Source organism: Corythoichthys intestinalis, chromosome 16 (assembly GCF_030265065.1).
Source record: "Corythoichthys intestinalis isolate RoL2023-P3 chromosome 16, ASM3026506v1, whole genome shotgun sequence".
NCBI classification, from domain to species: Eukaryota; Metazoa; Chordata; class Actinopteri; order Syngnathiformes; family Syngnathidae; genus Corythoichthys; species Corythoichthys intestinalis.
Window position 1 is genome coordinate 21,922,748 of NC_080410.1, and position 17,508 is coordinate 21,940,255.

The 17,508-nt window shown below is 40.9% G+C and overlaps 1 protein-coding gene across 3 annotated transcripts; it reads right to left on the reverse strand.

Annotated features, from left to right (window-relative positions):
- Positions 1-3,543: 3,543 nt before the first annotated feature.
- Positions 3,544-9,711, reverse strand: LOC130931672 (uncharacterized). 3 transcript variants are annotated; one of them, XR_009067279.1, is made up of 3 exons: positions 4,147-9,711; positions 4,002-4,064; positions 3,544-3,919 (listed from the first exon to the last, which is right to left on the reverse strand). XR_009067279.1 is itself a non-coding variant. In XM_057860630.1 (3 exons), the coding sequence occupies exon 3, from the start codon at positions 8,599-8,601 to the stop codon at positions 4,405-4,407; it is 4,197 nt and encodes a 1,398-aa protein (XP_057716613.1). In that variant the 5' UTR covers positions 8,602-9,334; positions 9,417-9,479; positions 9,562-9,636; the 3' UTR covers positions 3,544-4,404. The 3 variants fall into 3 exon arrangements, 1 of the variants encoding a protein (XP_057716613.1); XM_057860630.1 differs by having other exon boundaries at positions 3,544-9,334; positions 9,417-9,479; positions 9,562-9,636; XR_009067278.1 differs by having other exon boundaries at positions 4,002-9,711.
- Between the last annotated feature and the right edge of the window lie 7,797 nt (positions 9,712-17,508).

A 17,508-nucleotide genomic window follows, 5' to 3' on the forward strand; every position in this document is an offset into this window, starting at 1 on the left:
TTTTGTTGTTGTTGTAGTTGTTTTTTTTTAATGTGGTGATTCAATAAGTCAGGAAGAGTTAGACTGTGTAATACAAGTACTAAGAGCCTATCCCAAAAAATATGTGCCCTCAGAAACACTTAGTTCATATTTTTAATACATTGGAGACCGCAAATCTAACTTTTAGTGCCTGTGACACGAAAAAGCATGTTTATTTCATAATACACACGGTATTTTATGCCCCTGAATGATAGGGACCGCTTGGATGTGTGTGGAAGCGATCGCTATTTTTATTTAGTTTTTTGAATCCCGCGCCATGAAAATGAGTGACTTCCGGCTTCGGTCTTGCATTGAGGAGGAGGGCGCTGTGACGTGTATGGTAGAAGACGTCCTCTTCACGCTACAGTGTACTGTTGTGTATGAGGACGAAGGATTCAGCTGATTTTGCGGATTAATACGTTTATTTTTTCGCATCACGTCAGCCAAACGGCTGCAGAAAAATCATTCTGTATGAGAGAGAGGCGTATGCGCCTTTTTGGAGTTGCAAAAGGTTCCCATTCACCGTGGATATTTACTGTGGGACCATTGGACTTACGAGGAAGTGAGTAAACATCTTGTTTTGTATTATGTCAAATACGAATACAGCGATTACAAAGTAAACACTACAAACTTCCTTTAAATGAAGGACTACTTTCATCTGATCAATGATAGGCATGTAAAAAGCTCCCCTAATGCTCATTAGCAGCAGCACGTTAGCTGCACAACAACTCCAGCCACCCTCCTCCGGGGAACGAACTGTCGAGGCGGTTTGCCGATTCTCGAAGAAAATCGACAACCGGGTCGTCATGTCAAATATTCCAGGATAGTTATGTGTGATTTTCCGCTTGGAAGACTTTGAAACATCACTCGGTTCGGGTTAGCATGTCGGCTAGCTGTCACGCCTTCTGGTTTGTTTACATTCTTTGAAGCCGGGGAAGGGAAATGACATATGTCCGATTTAGGTGTCATAAAATATCGTTCGGGAGGTGCGACAGTAAAGGTGAAGTCGACAGTTTTGACCATTATGGAGTAATTTTGCCATGTCGTCCTGAATCAATGCATTTCTATTATTTCATATTCCATTCAGCACAAGACTGTTATTTGTCATGACCATGCCATTTATTTAGCAATTGGGGAAAATACTTGGATAAAAAAAATATCCTGTAAAAATATTGAAGTAAAGAGACAGAAACAATGACATTTTGCCGCTCTCTTCGTCGCGTTTTCCTCGTTGTGAATAGTTCCCCCTCGACGGGCTGACTGGTCCTTCTCAAGCCATTTATATAGCTATTGGGGAAAATACTTGGATAAAAAGAATATCCTGTAAAAATATTGAAGTAAAGAGACAGAAACAATGACATTTTGCCGCTCTCTTCGTCGCGTTTTCCTCGTTCTGAAAAATGCCCCCTGATGAGCCCAGTCTACCGCTGACGTCATCCACCTGTTGGGGACGCTAAAGCCCTATAATGGTAGGCGTGGCTAACCGGCAGATTAAAAGACTAATTTCTCGTCATCTGTGCTTTGCTAAATTGTTGTATATAGTCGAATCGTCTCAAAATATGATTCTAATTCACATAATAATGCCATTTAAGACTTTTTTTTCTCGTGTCATATGCTCTTTAAGCAAGAATGAATGAAATCTGCTGTGAGGGAGTAAGCAACATTAACGATCAATGGATATGGTTATTGCCCATTTGTACAAATTAATCCTTTTAGATGGATGCCTTACTTCAAATAAACAGCTGGTGTTTTTTTGTACTGCTGGATAAATAATAAACACCTGTGCCCACTATTAAAGGAAATGCCATAACTCATAGAGACAACAATGCACTACCTCTAATTTCTTTTTTTTTCCTTTGAGAATTTTTCTTTGATCTTGGCCTTGGATCCCTCGTTATTTATTGCTAAATGGATTACAGTACTTCAATACATCACCTTGCCCTGAAGCAAAAAGAATGTATGATTTAGGAAAAAAAATGATTAAGTGTATATTTGCCTAATTCATTTGAACTGTCAGTGAATGATCCTGTTTCAGTGCCAGTCTAAATGGATTGGACGTCCGTCGATGTCAACGGCGGCCAAGATGTGACATCAATCCGGATTGATATATCGATCGAAGACGTTTTTATTGAATTGAATCATGGAATTCTTTGTAAAATCAGCAAATATCGTATCATTTTCCAAAGAATTGATCATAATGAAATTGAAACTAGAATTGGAAAAAAAACACTGATCTATACATATACATTGGTTAATAGGGGTGTGACAACATATCGAAAAAGGTGATATATCGCGATACTTTGTAGCCGAAAAGGTTATCGATATGCTCCCGCCAAGAATCGATATATCATTTTTAAAAATTGTCACTACTTAAAAATAAATAAATAAATAAATAAAAAGAAACCAACATGTTCCTACCAAAATCTGTTAGAATAGTGTCTATGTAAGCTCACTGGCTAGACTTGTGCTAGACATCCAATTCATTTTAACTGGATTGGATGTCGTCATTCATTCATTCATTCATTTTCCATGCCGCTTTTCCTCACGAGGGTCAGTGTTACTGAAATGAGAACATTTACAGCCAGTCTTCTCAGTTTTGTGGGCATTTACAGGTCACGTCCTGTTCACTTTAGGGCATTTACAGGTTAAGTCCTGTTGATTTTGAGTCACTTCCTATTCATTTGTGGACATTCACGAGTCACTTTCCTGTTCAGTTACCCAAAATCAACAGGAAGTGACCTGTAAATGCCCCACATGCATCAGGAAGTGACCCACAAATGCCCCAAAAGGGAAAGGAAGTGACTGAAAATCCACTGGGAATGACGTGGATTGCCCCAAAATGAACGACTGGCATTGGTTGCCACTGTCTACCATAGACGTCCAATCCGTTTGAAGTGGGAGGGATGGCAGGGGACAAACAATTCACAGCAGAAGGATGAAAAGAGCTTGTTTTTCTGTTTATTTCTTGTAGTGTAGTATATCGTAAAATGATTTCTTGGACAATGTATCGATAATTGTTGTATCACCATATCGTGAGATTACCGTTATCGCGAGCCTTGTATCGCAAGTTACCCACAGGTTCTCACCCCTGTTAGTTAAAAAGTCAAATCAAATGGACGGAAATGCAAAACATCATTAAATACCCTCAGTTTTAGATGTGCCATCGTCTTACAAAGAATGTTTCTCAATCAGCGTTAAAATGGTCAAAACATCAAAATTGCTCTGCAATTTTTATTGCTTTAAAGCAACACTTTACAATTTGGTCGATTTTAGTGACGCAGGTGGACAAAAGCGGTAGTGTTTTGCCTTAAGGAAGACTGCGTTTCCCATGAGGACCAGCGCACACCCAAACAGTGTCATAAAATCATCAATGAATCAAAACTCAGTCTCACGGTCGCCTGCAGTTCGATTAAGCAACATTTCTGTTTCTGGAGGCTGTATGAAGGATGAATAGTTATAAGGTAATGAATCCAGTTGTGGCTAAACAATAGCATATGACGGTTAGCCACCGTGTGCTTAGAGTGGCCAATCACCCCACCCCACTGGAAATCATCACCGTTGTCACACTAGCGAGTGAAAGCCGGGCCAATGTTTATTCTTTATATCCTGGTAGCACCGATTTCTTTTTCCTCCTCAGACAAACCCCTTTTGTTTCTTCTGTTGCTCTGCCATCTTTGCTCAAAAGCATTCACATCGACATCTGTCTTTATAATGAATGGGGAAAGGGGGAAATGACGTATGTCGTAAAGCAGTCAGCACATTTGTAGTTTTATTAAGTGTGTCAGGGTTCCTGCCACCTGTAGCTGACCGCTCGGAATGATGCGACACGCAGAGGGCTTCGACGGGTGTTCTTTAACTTTATTTTCAGTCATTTTTTGTTCTTTAGTTGACACCGTGAAAACTACAAAAATTCAAACGTAACAATGGTGTGGCATTAAAATACAATTCACAAAACCAACAATAAACATTTTCATTTCTCCTACCTCCATCTGCTTTCCAAGCGTGCTATCTTCAATCGGACCAATACAACCTCTCCACACTACAGTCTTTACACAAATACAAGCCAAACTAATATAAACATAAATTCCCGCAGTAATAATAACCCTTGCGATTTATTTGTGGACTCACCTACGATGTGGCTGTGCTGCTTCTTAGACAGTGCAGCGTGTGGACAGGTTTACAGACAGGTGTGCTAGATTTCCTCATTAAGAAAAAGACGGGAGCATGGGGTTGTGCGCGGTGCCTTTCAAAATAAATGCAAAAACGGAAGTGCCCGCAATTCACAGACCCACACGCCATTTACACTCCCACCAAATTCTGTTACAATGAACAAACAGTAAAATGAATTGTGCAGAATTTCTCGACGGTGTGCGTGTATAACTACTGTCAATTCTCCATGAGAAGAACTAGTTTTTGAATTGGTGTCTCGATAACGGACTTTTTAAAGGAGGAACTCTGAATTTCTTGCGCCTTGCGTGCGCCAACTTTGATTCGCCGAACTAAGTCATTGCCATCTTGGACTGCCTCAACTACTCGTCCTAATTGCCACTGATTTCTTGAAAGGTGATCGTTCCTTATGATAACAATATCATTGACATTTAGGTTGCGCTTTGGTAAGTGCCATTTCTTTCTTGTGCATATGTTAAGGAAGTATTTCCTTTTCCACCGACTCCACAATTGTTCAATAAGATATTGGACTCTCCTCCACCGCTTTGTCCCATATAAATCTTCCTTTACAAATACTCCAGGAGGAGGAAGGGAAACTTGTGCTTTCAACATGAGATGGTTTGGTGTTAAAAGTTCCCAAGTCTGTGGATCATTGTCATTTCTAATTAATTGAGCACGATTCACAACCTGTTTCAATTTGAGAAGATCATTCCTCCATTCCTCCCACCGTGGTCTAATATCTTCTGAGAATGGCTTGTCCCATCCAGTGTTGCGTTGACTAAGCTCTTGAAGGATTCGCTTTCCTGTTAGAATGAATGGGGCAATGAATCCAGGTTGATCGAAGAGAGAAGCGATGACGGACAAACAGCCACGGCGGGTGGAAGGCTGATCCTTTGCAGATATGTTAAAGTTGGAAGCGTCTTCTTTAATTGACCACTGAACACAGAGACACTGTTCTGACGGAGATACATCTTCATTCGACTTGAACTTATGCAGGCGCATGCCTCCCATTTTGCACAACTCTTGTGACTCGGTGATCAGTTTCTTGGCTTCTTCCACTGATGACACACTAGCTAAACCATCATCGACATAAAGGTTTTTCTCCAAAAATGTTAATGCCCGTGGATGATTATCCTTGTATTGTTTTGCTAGATGCTTGAGGCCAAAATTGGCACATCCCGGAGCCGATGCGGCTCCAAAGAGATGAACTGTCATTCTGTACTCTTGTGGTTCCTTCTCCAGATCACCACCTTTCCACCAAAGGAATTTCAAATAATTTCTTGACTCCGGAGAGACAGAAAATTGATAAAACATTCTTTCGATGTCACAGATAATGGCTACCTTTTCCTTTCTGAATCTACAAAGCACTCCTACTAAGGGATTAATTAGATCAGGTCCAGTTAGCAGTGTGTCGTTTAAAGAAATTCCATGAAATTTTGAAGAACCATCAAACACAACTCTTAACTTATCTGGCTTTTTAGGATGATAAACGCCATGATGCGGCAGATACCACTCTGTTTGACCTTTGAATTTTGTAGGGGCAGGCTCTGCATCACCCTTGTTAATAGTTTCCTCCATGAATGTTTTGTATTGATCATAATATTGTTTATCGGCCTTCAATTTTCTTTTGAGACACTGTAAGCGAACCATAGCTAATTTCTTGTTGTTTGGCAGATTAGGTAAACTGTCACCTTTGAAAGGAAGGGGCATCTCATAATGGCTGTCATGATTTTGCTTAATATTTTTACTGAGAAACTGTATAAACTGGACATCTTCTTGTGACATGTACCTATCCTCGTACGCTTTCTCACTGAAGTCTGCTTCAAGGGCCTTTATAACATCTGTCGTTGTTGGACATGGCAACTCCTTGACTGTGAGCCGGTGCACAAAGCTATGACTTCCTTGTCTGTCTAGGTGGGGGTTTGATGAACCTATTATACTCCATCCTAGTTCTGATCGTTGTGCGAACGGCTGGTTTGTGTCACCTAAAATTACTTCACGAGGAGCCAGTGCTGTAGGACAGTCGTATCCGATTAAGAGCCCTATATCACAGTCTTGAAGAGGTGGCATCTTGCATGCCAAAGTTTTGAGATGAGGCCAAAGCAATGCTGTCTCCTTTGTTGGAATATAAGATTTGTCTACTGGGATGAAGTCACGACTATAGGCTTTTTGTATTTGAATGAGGATCTCAGAATTGAGTCCTCGTATTTGTAGACCATGAACGCACTTGCTGGGTATAATTGTGTCAATTGCGGTCATGGTACTAAGTTTCAAGTTTACTGGTTGGACGTTTACACTTAATTTGTCGAGCACATCTTCTAAAACAAATGTTGAATCACTTTGTGTGTCCAGCATTGCATATGTGAGTACTTCTCTGTGTGGTTCTTGAACTGATGACACAAAAACTGGTACAATACTTGAGGTGGCAGACGTATGTTGTGTTGATATGTGTGACACAGCATGGTGTGGCACTTGACTTTCATGTCCTTCTGTGGCAGCAGAGTTACTAGTTCGTGCTTCCACCAGTTCTTGCCTTCGGTCCTCATGCAAACAGGTTGGGTGACGTCGATTGCAGGTGCTACAGGTGTGTCGTCTTTTACAATCCTTGGTCATGTGACCCTTTCTCAAGCATCCAAAACAGAGTCTGTTTTCATGTATAAAGGCTCTTTTATCCTCAATGCTCTTAGCTGCAAAGGTGGGACATTTTGTGATGACATGTGTCTCATTTTTACACACAAAACAAGGCCATTTGGGTTTACTGCTAATTGCTACTTGGCTTTCGTGTGCAAGATCTCTTGGTTGTGTGTTTGTATTGAAGGCTTTAGCTCTCTTTAGGTTCCTGTCATCTATAGTTCTGAAATTTGTCAACAGTTGAGAAGTAATGGGATTACAAGAGATTCTCGCTTCTTTACTTAGGAACTCAGTGAAGCATGCGAAGTCTGGAAAGTTGCCTGTTGTGTCGAGTTCATCGACCACAATTCGACTCCACTTTCTAACAATCCATTCAGGTAGTTTTTTGAGCAACCTTTGATTTTCTTCACAATCGTTAAGAATAGCTAGACCACTGACGTGTGGCATTGCTTCAACACAGCTTTGGAGGAAGTCAGAGAACTCTTGTAGTGCTCGTGGGTCATTAGTGTTTATCTTTGGCCATTTTAAGAGCTTATCACGGAACGCTTTTTGTACAATAAACGGATTTCCATATCTGTCTTGTAGAACTTTCCAAGCTCCGTTATAAGCATTTTCGGAATCTCGGTAAAAGAAACCTTCCACAGCTCTGCGCGCCTCTCCAATAAGATAATTTTTTAAATAAAACATTTTTTCGCTTGCAGGGAGGGGCTTTCTGTCAATGAGAGTCATGAACGACATTTTCCAATCTGTAAATTTTAAAGGATCGCCACTAAACATGGTGGGTTCAGGCACTGGTAACCGATTCATACTCAAAGAACTAGCAATTGCTTGTGCTAGGCTACTTTCCTCTTGCGTCGTATTGTCAAACGATGCTTGGCGAGGTTGAAACGGTGCTGCACCTGGATTCAATGAAGGCTCAGTTTTAAGTCGTCTGTGACATACAGGGTTAATTCTGTCATTGATTCCTTCGTTGCGATTCTCATAGCCATCAAAACCATCATATGCTCTCACACGAGCTGCTGCAATAGCGACCTCCTTTTTTGCTTGTAACTGCTGCAGTTTGGCCCTCTCCTGCTCTAGCTGCTGCTGCGTTTCAACTTCCCTTAGTTTCATTTCCGACATCATTTTTGCTTCTTTAAGCTTCCATTCACTTTCCAGTTTGTGGACATGGGCTTGCTGTGCTTGAATTTCTTCCATGGACTTGGATCGTTCAATCCTAGCGGCTAACTCTGCTTTGGCCTCTACTCTGCTGCTTTGAGTGCTGCTTGACCCAGAATGATCACTTGTTGTTTCAGATGAACTTGTAGTTTCCGTTATGGTGTACCCAAAAACTGAGCCATATTCATTTTTATTTAAAGCTGCTCTGACTCGCTCTTTCTCAAGTTGATCATTATAATCTTCGTCAACAGTTTCAAGGCGGTTAACTATTAGATTACTTATTTCCTTCGTTAAAGTAACACAGGCGTCCATTTTGTTGACAATTTCAGGTGTGGTGTTACTGTTCCTTAAAATAGGTTCATATTGCTCTCTTACAGCATTGTGCTTCATTTCAACATCTTGCTTTGATTTGTTGAGTTCTTCTGCTGAGCAGAGGGTCTTTAATTGTGTCCTTACATCCCTCGCCGTCAATTTCCAAGAGTTATAAGCTTTATGAAATATTTTTGCATGTTTTTTAGCCATTTGCTTCTGCATCTCTTGGCCCTTTTCTGTTAATTTTCTCTCACGTGAGCTAGACCTGAGTGGCATGTCTATGGGATTGTCTGTTTTCTCGGGTTGAAGTGACATTTTAATTTTTTTTTTTTTTTTTTTTTTTTTATCTGACTGTCTTATTTACTTGAAACCTTTTATTGTCCCACGCTTGAAACTATACTTATAAGCTGCAGTTATTTTACACCACAGAGTAACACTTTGTCAAGCATTTAAAACTTATGGACCTTCAAATAGAATTTCAGCATACACAGTGACAATCAAAAAATGCCATTAATGGAAATCCCTAAATAGACATTAATAGCTATAGAGCTTCAACCGTTTTTCCTTTTATAAACAGACATGTCATGTAATATTATACCATAAACATTTGAACCAATCGCCCCAAAGTTGTTTGATTTACGCCACAAATTACTTTGACGTCATCTAATGCGAGCTGTCATGGCTGGATCTTCAATTCCACTGCCAGATTGGGTGCGTATGTCCCTCCTCTTTGCTCCTTGTCGCTCTGTGTCATGTGTCTGTGTCCGTAGATTACCTTGAATGCGCTCTTCCCTGCGCAAGATGCCGATGGGAGTGGAGTTAGTTTAGTTGGCTTGTTGTTGGACGATCGATGAATTTAAGGTAGTAGGGCGTCCGGGCCTCCACAGAAATGGCAATCCGTTGCAGCCGGGAAACATGCGCTGGTCGCCGCCGAGGAGTTTTCACTGTAGCTGACCGCTCGGAATGATGCGACACGCAGAGGGCTTCGACGGGTGTTCTTTAACTTTATTTTCAGTCATTTTTTGTTCTTTAGTTGACACCGTGAAAACTACAAAAATTCAAACGTAACAATGGTGTGGCATTAAAATACAATTCACAAAACCAACAATAAACATTTTCATTTCTCCTACCTCCATCTGCTTTCCAAGCGTGCTATCTTCAATCGGACCAATACAACCTCTCCACACTACAGTCTTTACACAAATACAAGCCAAACTAATATAAACATAAATTCCCGCAGTAATAATAACCCTTGCGATTTATTTGTGGACTCACCTACGATGTGGCTGTGCTGCTTCTTAGACAGTGCAGCGTGTGGACAGGTTTACAGACAGGTGTGCTAGATTTCCTCATTAAGAAAAAGACGGGAGCATGGGGTTGTGCGCGGTGCCTTTCAAAATAAATGCAAAAACGGAAGTGCCCGCAATTCACAGACCCACACGCCATTTACACCACCCTCCTCAAAGTTAATTAGTCAGTGTTGTTAATAACGGCGTTAGAGTATAACGGCATTACTAACGGCATTATTTTTTTTAGTTGTGAGTAATCTAATTAATTATTTCTCTCAATTTGGCAATGCCATTACTGTTACTGAGGATGTAAAGGCGTGCGGTACTATGCGTTATTACGTTGGTTGAATGACGCGAGGAAAGTCTGAGAGACACGGACTCACGGAGAAGAGAGAGCAGAGCGGTAGTGGGGAGGAGGCAAGGGAGTTGTGACGCCGTTTCAAACGCGATGCTAGCCTAGGTGGCTCCAATAAAACCTGACTGTAGCTGATGGCCTACAAACTAAGCCCACATGATGCTACGGTAGATGTCACATGTATATAGAACTAGATGTGAAATGACAGACACAGCGGCGTTAGCGCATGTATAGAAAACTAGATGTGAAATGATAGACTCGCCGGCATTAGTAAACAGCAGCCATCTTAAAGCAGTAGACTTCTCAGGATGGATCTGTTGTAGAGAACTTTCCTAGCAACCTAAGTAACTTTTTATCTAAAATACTCCGAAATCGGCAAAATCTTGACTTGAATCTATCTTTAAATGATGAAACAGTTTTAAAACTTCTACATGTCGAAAGTAGACAGAATGGAACTAATGCAATAACGGGAGCAATTTCAATAACTCTAATGGTTGATTCACAACTTTAAATGACTTCAAAACATCGCAAAGGTTACTATCTAGTTATTGCAATATCCGCAATACCCCTGTGTGTAGTTAAGTTTAGGGTAAAGAACTGGGCTAGGGCCAATTGTCCCAAAAACCCTTTGAATTTCACATAGTGTAACCTATGATTTTTTTTAGAATGAAAAAAAAAAAAAAAAAAAACCCATGAAAAGTAACACCAGTTTCTTTGCCAAGTAACAAATTACTCTTACATTCAGGTAACTGAGTTACTAACTCAATTACTTTTTGGGAGAAGTAATTTGTAACTGTAATTAATTATTTTTTAAAAGTATGATTAACAACACTGTAATTAGTGCCGGTGAAAGCGATACGGACCCCCTCAAGATATAAAAGAGGTGTAATTCAAGTAGATGTCAGTCGACATATTATGACAAATGTTATGAAAATATTTTATAAAGGTTGAAAAGTTACATAGTGTTGCTTTAAGTGAATTGTAACTTTCATTAAATTTGCATATATCATATCAATCCATCAGAGGCCCTTGAAACAAATCAAAATTGAATCGTGACGGACTTTGTAATATCGTAGGTATCAATATCGTATCTATTGTCATGACATTTTTTATTTACAACCCTAGCAGCCAATGAGTTGAAACTGTTGGCCTCCAACATTGGGGAGATGTGTCTGATAGAGCAAGTAGCGAACACCAGGCAGAAGAAAAAAAAAAAAACCTGAATGTGATTAAAAAGCAACGCGTTCCTCGTCGTGTTCCGGCAATTATCAGGCCATCTGTACATACAGTATGCGCCACAGCCATAAGGAATATGGTGTCGCCGACATCTGGATAATCACTGCGATCTCAGGATGGTGGCTAAACACAATTATTCTGCCTACAAGATGATAGAGTGCGAGCAGGGAAGTGAGAAGAGAGGAGGAGAGACTAATCAGGCGCCGAGGCCATGCATCTCGAGCGAGACGGTTATAAATAACCTGCTGCTAGTGAAACCTTGCAGTTTTACACCCACTCCATATGGGGGAGCTTCTTCAGCAGCTGGCGAAAAGTTGGGGTACCTTTTAGCTACACTACAATTCATTCAATTTTCAATTTTATTTGTATAGCCCTGAATCACAACAACGTTGTTTCAAAGGGCTTTGCAAAGGCAATATGATACACAATCAGAAACAGCAAATGAAGCAACAAAGATGAATAAATAAATTCAAGTCCTGGGTATCCCCAATCCTTAGACCCTCAATGTCGGCAAGGAAAAACTCCAAAAACTCCAGAGTCTTCGGGAGAAAATGAGAAACCTTGGGGAGTACCACAGCCAGGAGAGATCCACTCCCAGGACGGATAGACTGGAAGCCCCAGGACCGCTAATGGGAATTAGCAGGCGAAGTTACAGTCCGTAAAGATGCAGTGGAGTAAAGGAGCAAGAAGAGGTCCATCTAGCCAGATGAGACGGGGGTAGCAACGAGGACGTCCATCCAGCCAGGGGTCCGGACAGTCAGGAGGCTGCAGCTGAAAAATAGCCCCTCCCCCGAAAGGGGACACCGGGTGACTAGTGATGAAGAAACTAGACAACTAGATAATAACATTGGAAAATACAGGGTGACCCAAAAAGATGCGTACCCATGAAAATTTCAATTGTGACTTTGATTAAAAAGCTATTTATTTCAAATTACAACCACACATTATTCAGTTTATGGAAGACCATTCACCAGAGTTTCAGCTATTTCTGTCAATTTTTAGTCAATTTATGGCTTTCCCAAGATGTGTTCCAAATGTCCACCATTCCGTTGCAAGCAAACCTGTACTCGTCTGACAAAGTTGTCAATCACTTTTACACACTCCTCTTTCGGGATGGCTCTTCAAAGACAATGTATACCAGGGAAATCCACAAACAATTGAGGAACTGAAAACTGCCATCACAGCAAAAATAAGAGCCATCCCGAAAGAGGAGTGTGTAAAAGTGATTGACAACTTTGTCAGACGAGTACAGGTTTGCTTGCAACGGAATGGTGGACATTTGGAACACATCTTGGGAAAGCCATAAATTGACTAAAAATTGACAGAAATAGCTGAAACTCTGGTGAATGGTCTTCCATAAACTGAATAATGTGTGGTTGTAATTTGAAATAAATAGCTTTTTAATCAAAGTCACAATTGAAATTTTCATGGGTACGCATCTTTTTGGGTCACCCTGTAGAAATAAAGTAAGATAAGTGGTAGGTAGAGTGAGAAAAAGAAGATAGAACTCAGAGGCTGTACTTCCCCCAGCTTTATAGCTTCTAGTGCAGCTTAGACTAAACTTTGAGTCTACTCCGACTTCAACTAGCCTGACCATAAGCTTTGTTGAATAGGAACGTTTTGAATGTCATCTTAAATGTGCAGACTGTCTCGGCTTCTTTAATATTAGCTGGAAGCTGATTCCATAAAACGGGCTTGGTGGCTAAAGGCTCTAGCTCCGACAGTACTTCTAGAAACCCTGGGAACTACTAGTAGACCTGCATTCTGAGAGCGGAGTGTTCTGTTGGGGCGGTATGGAACCAAAGCATCAGTGAGATAAAATGGCCTCAACCCATTAATGGTCTTAAATGTAAGAAGGAGGATTTTAAATTGAAATTCTAAACTCGACTGGAAGCCAGTGAAGGGACTGGAGCACAGGGGCGATGTGCTCTCTTCTACTGGTTCCTGTTAAAAGTCTTGCTGCTGCGTTTTGGACAAGCTGAAGACCTTTTAGAGAACTTTTAGGACAAGCTGCAAGTAGGGAGTTACAGTAATCCAATCTCGATGTAACGAACGCGTGAATTAATTTTTCTGCATCGCTTTTAGATGAAATATTTCTAATTTTGGCTATGTTGCGCAGGTGAAAGAAGGCCGTTCTGCAGGTTTGTTTAATGTGAGCTTTAAACGATAAGTCGGGGTCGAATAAAACTCGTAGGTTTTTAACTGTGGTGCTGGAGGCTACACTTACATTGTCCAGAGTGACTATCTGGGCAGCTAAAGAGTCTCTCACACTTTTCGGGCCCATTATAAGGACCTCTGTCTTTTCAGGATTAAGTAGAAGATAGTTAGTGCTCATCCAGGTATTTATATCTCTGACGCAGGTGCTTAGTTTGTCCACTTGCCTGATCTGCTCAGGTTTAATTGATAAATACAGTTGTGTGTCGTCAGCGTAACAATGAAAGTTAATGCTATGTTTTCTAATGATATTACCTAGAGGAAGCATATACAGCGTAAACAAGATGGGCCCGAGGACCGATCCTTGCGGCACACCATAACTAACTCTAGAGTACGGTGATGATTGCTGGTTTACATTGACAAACTGGTACCTATTAGATAAATATGATTTAAGCCAGCAGAGGGCTGCTCCTCTAACGCCTATGTCACATTCTAGTCTTTGCAATAAGATATTATGGCTGATTGTGTCAAAGGCTGCACTCAGGTCCAACAGAACCAGGATCGAGACTAATCCAACGTCAGCGGCTAGTAACAGTAGTTACTTTGACTAATGCAGTTTCAGTGCTATGATGAGCTCGAAAGCCAGACTGGAAATGTTCAAATAAACTATTGTCCTGTTGGTGCTGACAGAGCTGTTTGATTACCACTCTTTCAAGGACTTTGGAGAGAAATGGTAAATTAGAGATAGGTCTATAATTGGCCAAAAAACTGACCTTGACAAATATTCTGTACATTGACTTATACTGTATACTGATAGTCACACCTGAGTATAAATCACAGGCCCAGCCAAACTATGAAGGAAAGTGCGACTTATAGTCTGGAAAATGCGGTAGTTTTTGACAGACACCCAACAAGATAAAACGTTTATTGAGAAGCTGTATGTTTTCATTTGCTACAGTATGTTTTATTTTGAAATGCAGTCCTCCACACAGACAAACAAACTGGTTAAGTTTCATGTCCCAAACCCACCAAACTGACCTCGCTGTCTCCACCGTGGACGTGAGCGACATTGATGAGTGCGTACGATCAATATTTGGCCGAGACATTCAATTAAGAGCACGCCGACCTGACCTGTCTGCTTGAGGGTGAAGTTCAGAGGTCAACATGTCACTCTATCATCCCATCCATTATGTGAAATATGTGTGGGGGGTTGGCGTGGGTTGCTTAATTGAGGTGTTTTTGGACTACAGTGTGGAAATTAGTGCAACTCGCACAAAAAAATCTATATACTTAAGCCTGTCGCGTTATGCAATAATTCTATTTATCGCACGCTAAATGGAAATGAAGGCGGTAATTTTCCCACTGCGATTTATCGCCTCACGTGCTTGCGTATGTGCCTGCGCGTGCGTACGGCAGATGTGCCGCGGACGTGCTGTTAAAAGTTCAACTTCCTTGTTACCAACAGCGCAATATGCTGTGACAAGGATTCACTCTGTTTAATTGACTTCTGGGTATGTTCGTTTTATACATTTGAGTTTGCGTGACCGTCATTCAATGGTCGTGTGCACTGTCAGCGCACAGCAATGAGCGAGCAGAATGAGGAAAACGAAAATGGACTGAAAATGCTGATTTCCAAGCCAAATACCGCAGCCCCGGTGTGGGAATATTTTGATTTTAAACCAAATGAAAATGGCGAGGCAACCAAAAAGGATGAACCAGTCTGCAAAATGTGTTTGGAGGTTGTTTCAACAAAGAGGGCCAACACAACAAATCTACATACTAATAGGAAACACTATCACCCTCTTTAGTTTTCACTGCTTGCTAAGAAAACTGCACAAGTGGAGCCTTCCTCGTCACGTCAATCGACAATTACAGAGGTAATTGCTTGATTTGACAAATCAAACGAGATCCCGCAAAATGGCGTTCCCCCACGGAAAGTGTAGTCCGCTACATTGCTGAAGAAATGAGACTGTTTTACCTCTGTTTAATGTTGTTTGACACTTAGGCCAGGTTCATACTGCAGGTCTTAATGCACGAATCAGATTTTTTCGTGTTTTTCTGACTCAAGTGAAGCATTAACTTGACGGTGTGAGCGTGACAAGTCGCATAGAATTGGACCATTTCAAATCCGATTTGGGTCAATTTCGTATGTGGTCTAAATCCGATCTGGGCCACATTTTTCCAGAATGTGGCAGGCGGTCTGAACTTTCAAGTCTCCCGAATCGGAATTCATGCAGCAATGACGTCAGCAAAGCGAAAGCGGCAGGCAGGACGGGAGCGATGTAGCTGTGCATTAGCTTCTAGCTTAACTTTTTATGCAAAAGCATGCGTGATACTTGAACGAGCTCCATTGACAAAGAAATTCTGAACGGGCACGCCGAAAAATCAGACATGACAAAAAATCGGATTGGGGGGGCAATAATATCGCATACCGCAATAATTTATGAGAGAATTTATTGTCCACTAAAATTTGTTCGCGATAGGCCTACATATACTTATATACAAATGCATGTGTCTGTCTGTGTTCCTTCCCTATGGACTCTGAAACGGCTGGGTAGATTGACGAAATTTTACACGGTTGTACTTTATGTGTCTGGGCATGTTCTTAGATGGGTTTGATCTCTGTAGGCCTCCATTTCGTGGGGAAAATTAATTCGAAACTCCAAAATTTAGCATAGAAATGCGACCCGATTATGGAGGTGACAGCGCCATCTTCTGGGCAAAAGACACATCTTGCGATTGCAGTTGGCTTTCAAACTTAATGGTTTCATGTACAAATCTAAATTTGCTGTGATGATACGTTGTGGCTTTGAATACTCCACAACAAGACGCTGGATTTAAAAAAAAAAAAAAAAGTATAATTTTCAGGAATATTACTAAAGGATTTATATCGGCTGGATTCTCATACTGTAGCAACTTGTATTTATTATGTGCTACGCCCACAATGGTTCATGGGTAGTTGTGGCAATCATGACTGAGAGTCGTAGTTGCCGTTGTTATGTTCTAGTGTTTTCTGTTATATAAAGGCGCGATCTCTCAGGGTCATGCGGTGTACAAGAGGAGCAAGTGTGAAACATGAAAACTGTCTCTCTCATAGCAATGGAAAAGCGATGGTGCATGAATCCCTTTATAGTGTCCATTTACTAATACTACATTCCAGCTGCATCTCTAAAGAAAGTTTGTTTTATCTGCCATTCGTATTGTGTCCTGGTTACACAAACCCAAGCAACACCGGGCCATATTACTGTAATTTTCGGACTATAGACCCTACTCACGTGACGTCACAGCCACGCCCCCGCGCCATGTTGTCCATCTACTCGTCATGTTAATGCATTAGCGCTTCGTAAATTCCTCCTATTATGGCGTGTTTTTCTGCTCGTTAACATTAATAATCAAAATGGTGAAGTCGTGTGTGGCGGTTGGTTGCAAAAACAGAGAAGATAGACGGAGAGACTTGAAGTTTTACCGTATTCCGAGAGACCCGGTGAGGAGAGCGAGATGGACTGCTGCAATTCGACGAGAAAACTGGGCTCCAAACGACTACCACAGATTATGTAGTAGTCATTTTATATCTGGTAAGATGCATTTAATATATATTTAGAGGGTTTTGGGCTGACAACCACAATTAAGATCATTGCTAGGCTAATCGCCGACAACATACACTCAGACGTTGTGAAAATATATAATTATAAGGGGATAATAAGACAGTTGTCATACAATTAATTTACAATTTCACTATTAAGGTCAAAAGCCAAAAAATAAATTCAACTAGGGACAATCTGGAGTAGTGCTATCGCACTTCATATTTATTACATATTATATATGTATGTAGTGAGAGTGCTATCGCTAAACCATATAAACATTAAAAGCCCTAGCTCCATTGACAAATGACATGAAATACATTAGACTTGACAGTGGATGTTAGCAAGAACAAAAGATTTTGAATTGAAAATTTCGTAACTCACCTTCCCGAGCACAAGATAGATTCCTGCCGAATTTTCGTGGACGAGGACCTGTTTCACCCAACCAGCAACGAAGTATTTATAAGCCTCCAAGCTCTTAAAGTTTTTCAAACTTTCGTGAGAATAGGCTGATTTTGTGTGGACAAGATAGTTGTAAATATCAGGGTAGCAGATGTCAGGCAAAGAAGGCGAAGACAGCGGGTCGAAAAACATCGATTTAGGCATC

Bases quoted from the DNA above. Each gene is read 5' to 3' on its own strand.
- LOC130931672 (XM_057860630.1), bottom strand. From the start codon at position 8,601: ATGTCACTTCAACCCGAGAAAACAGACAATCCCATAGACATGCCACTC.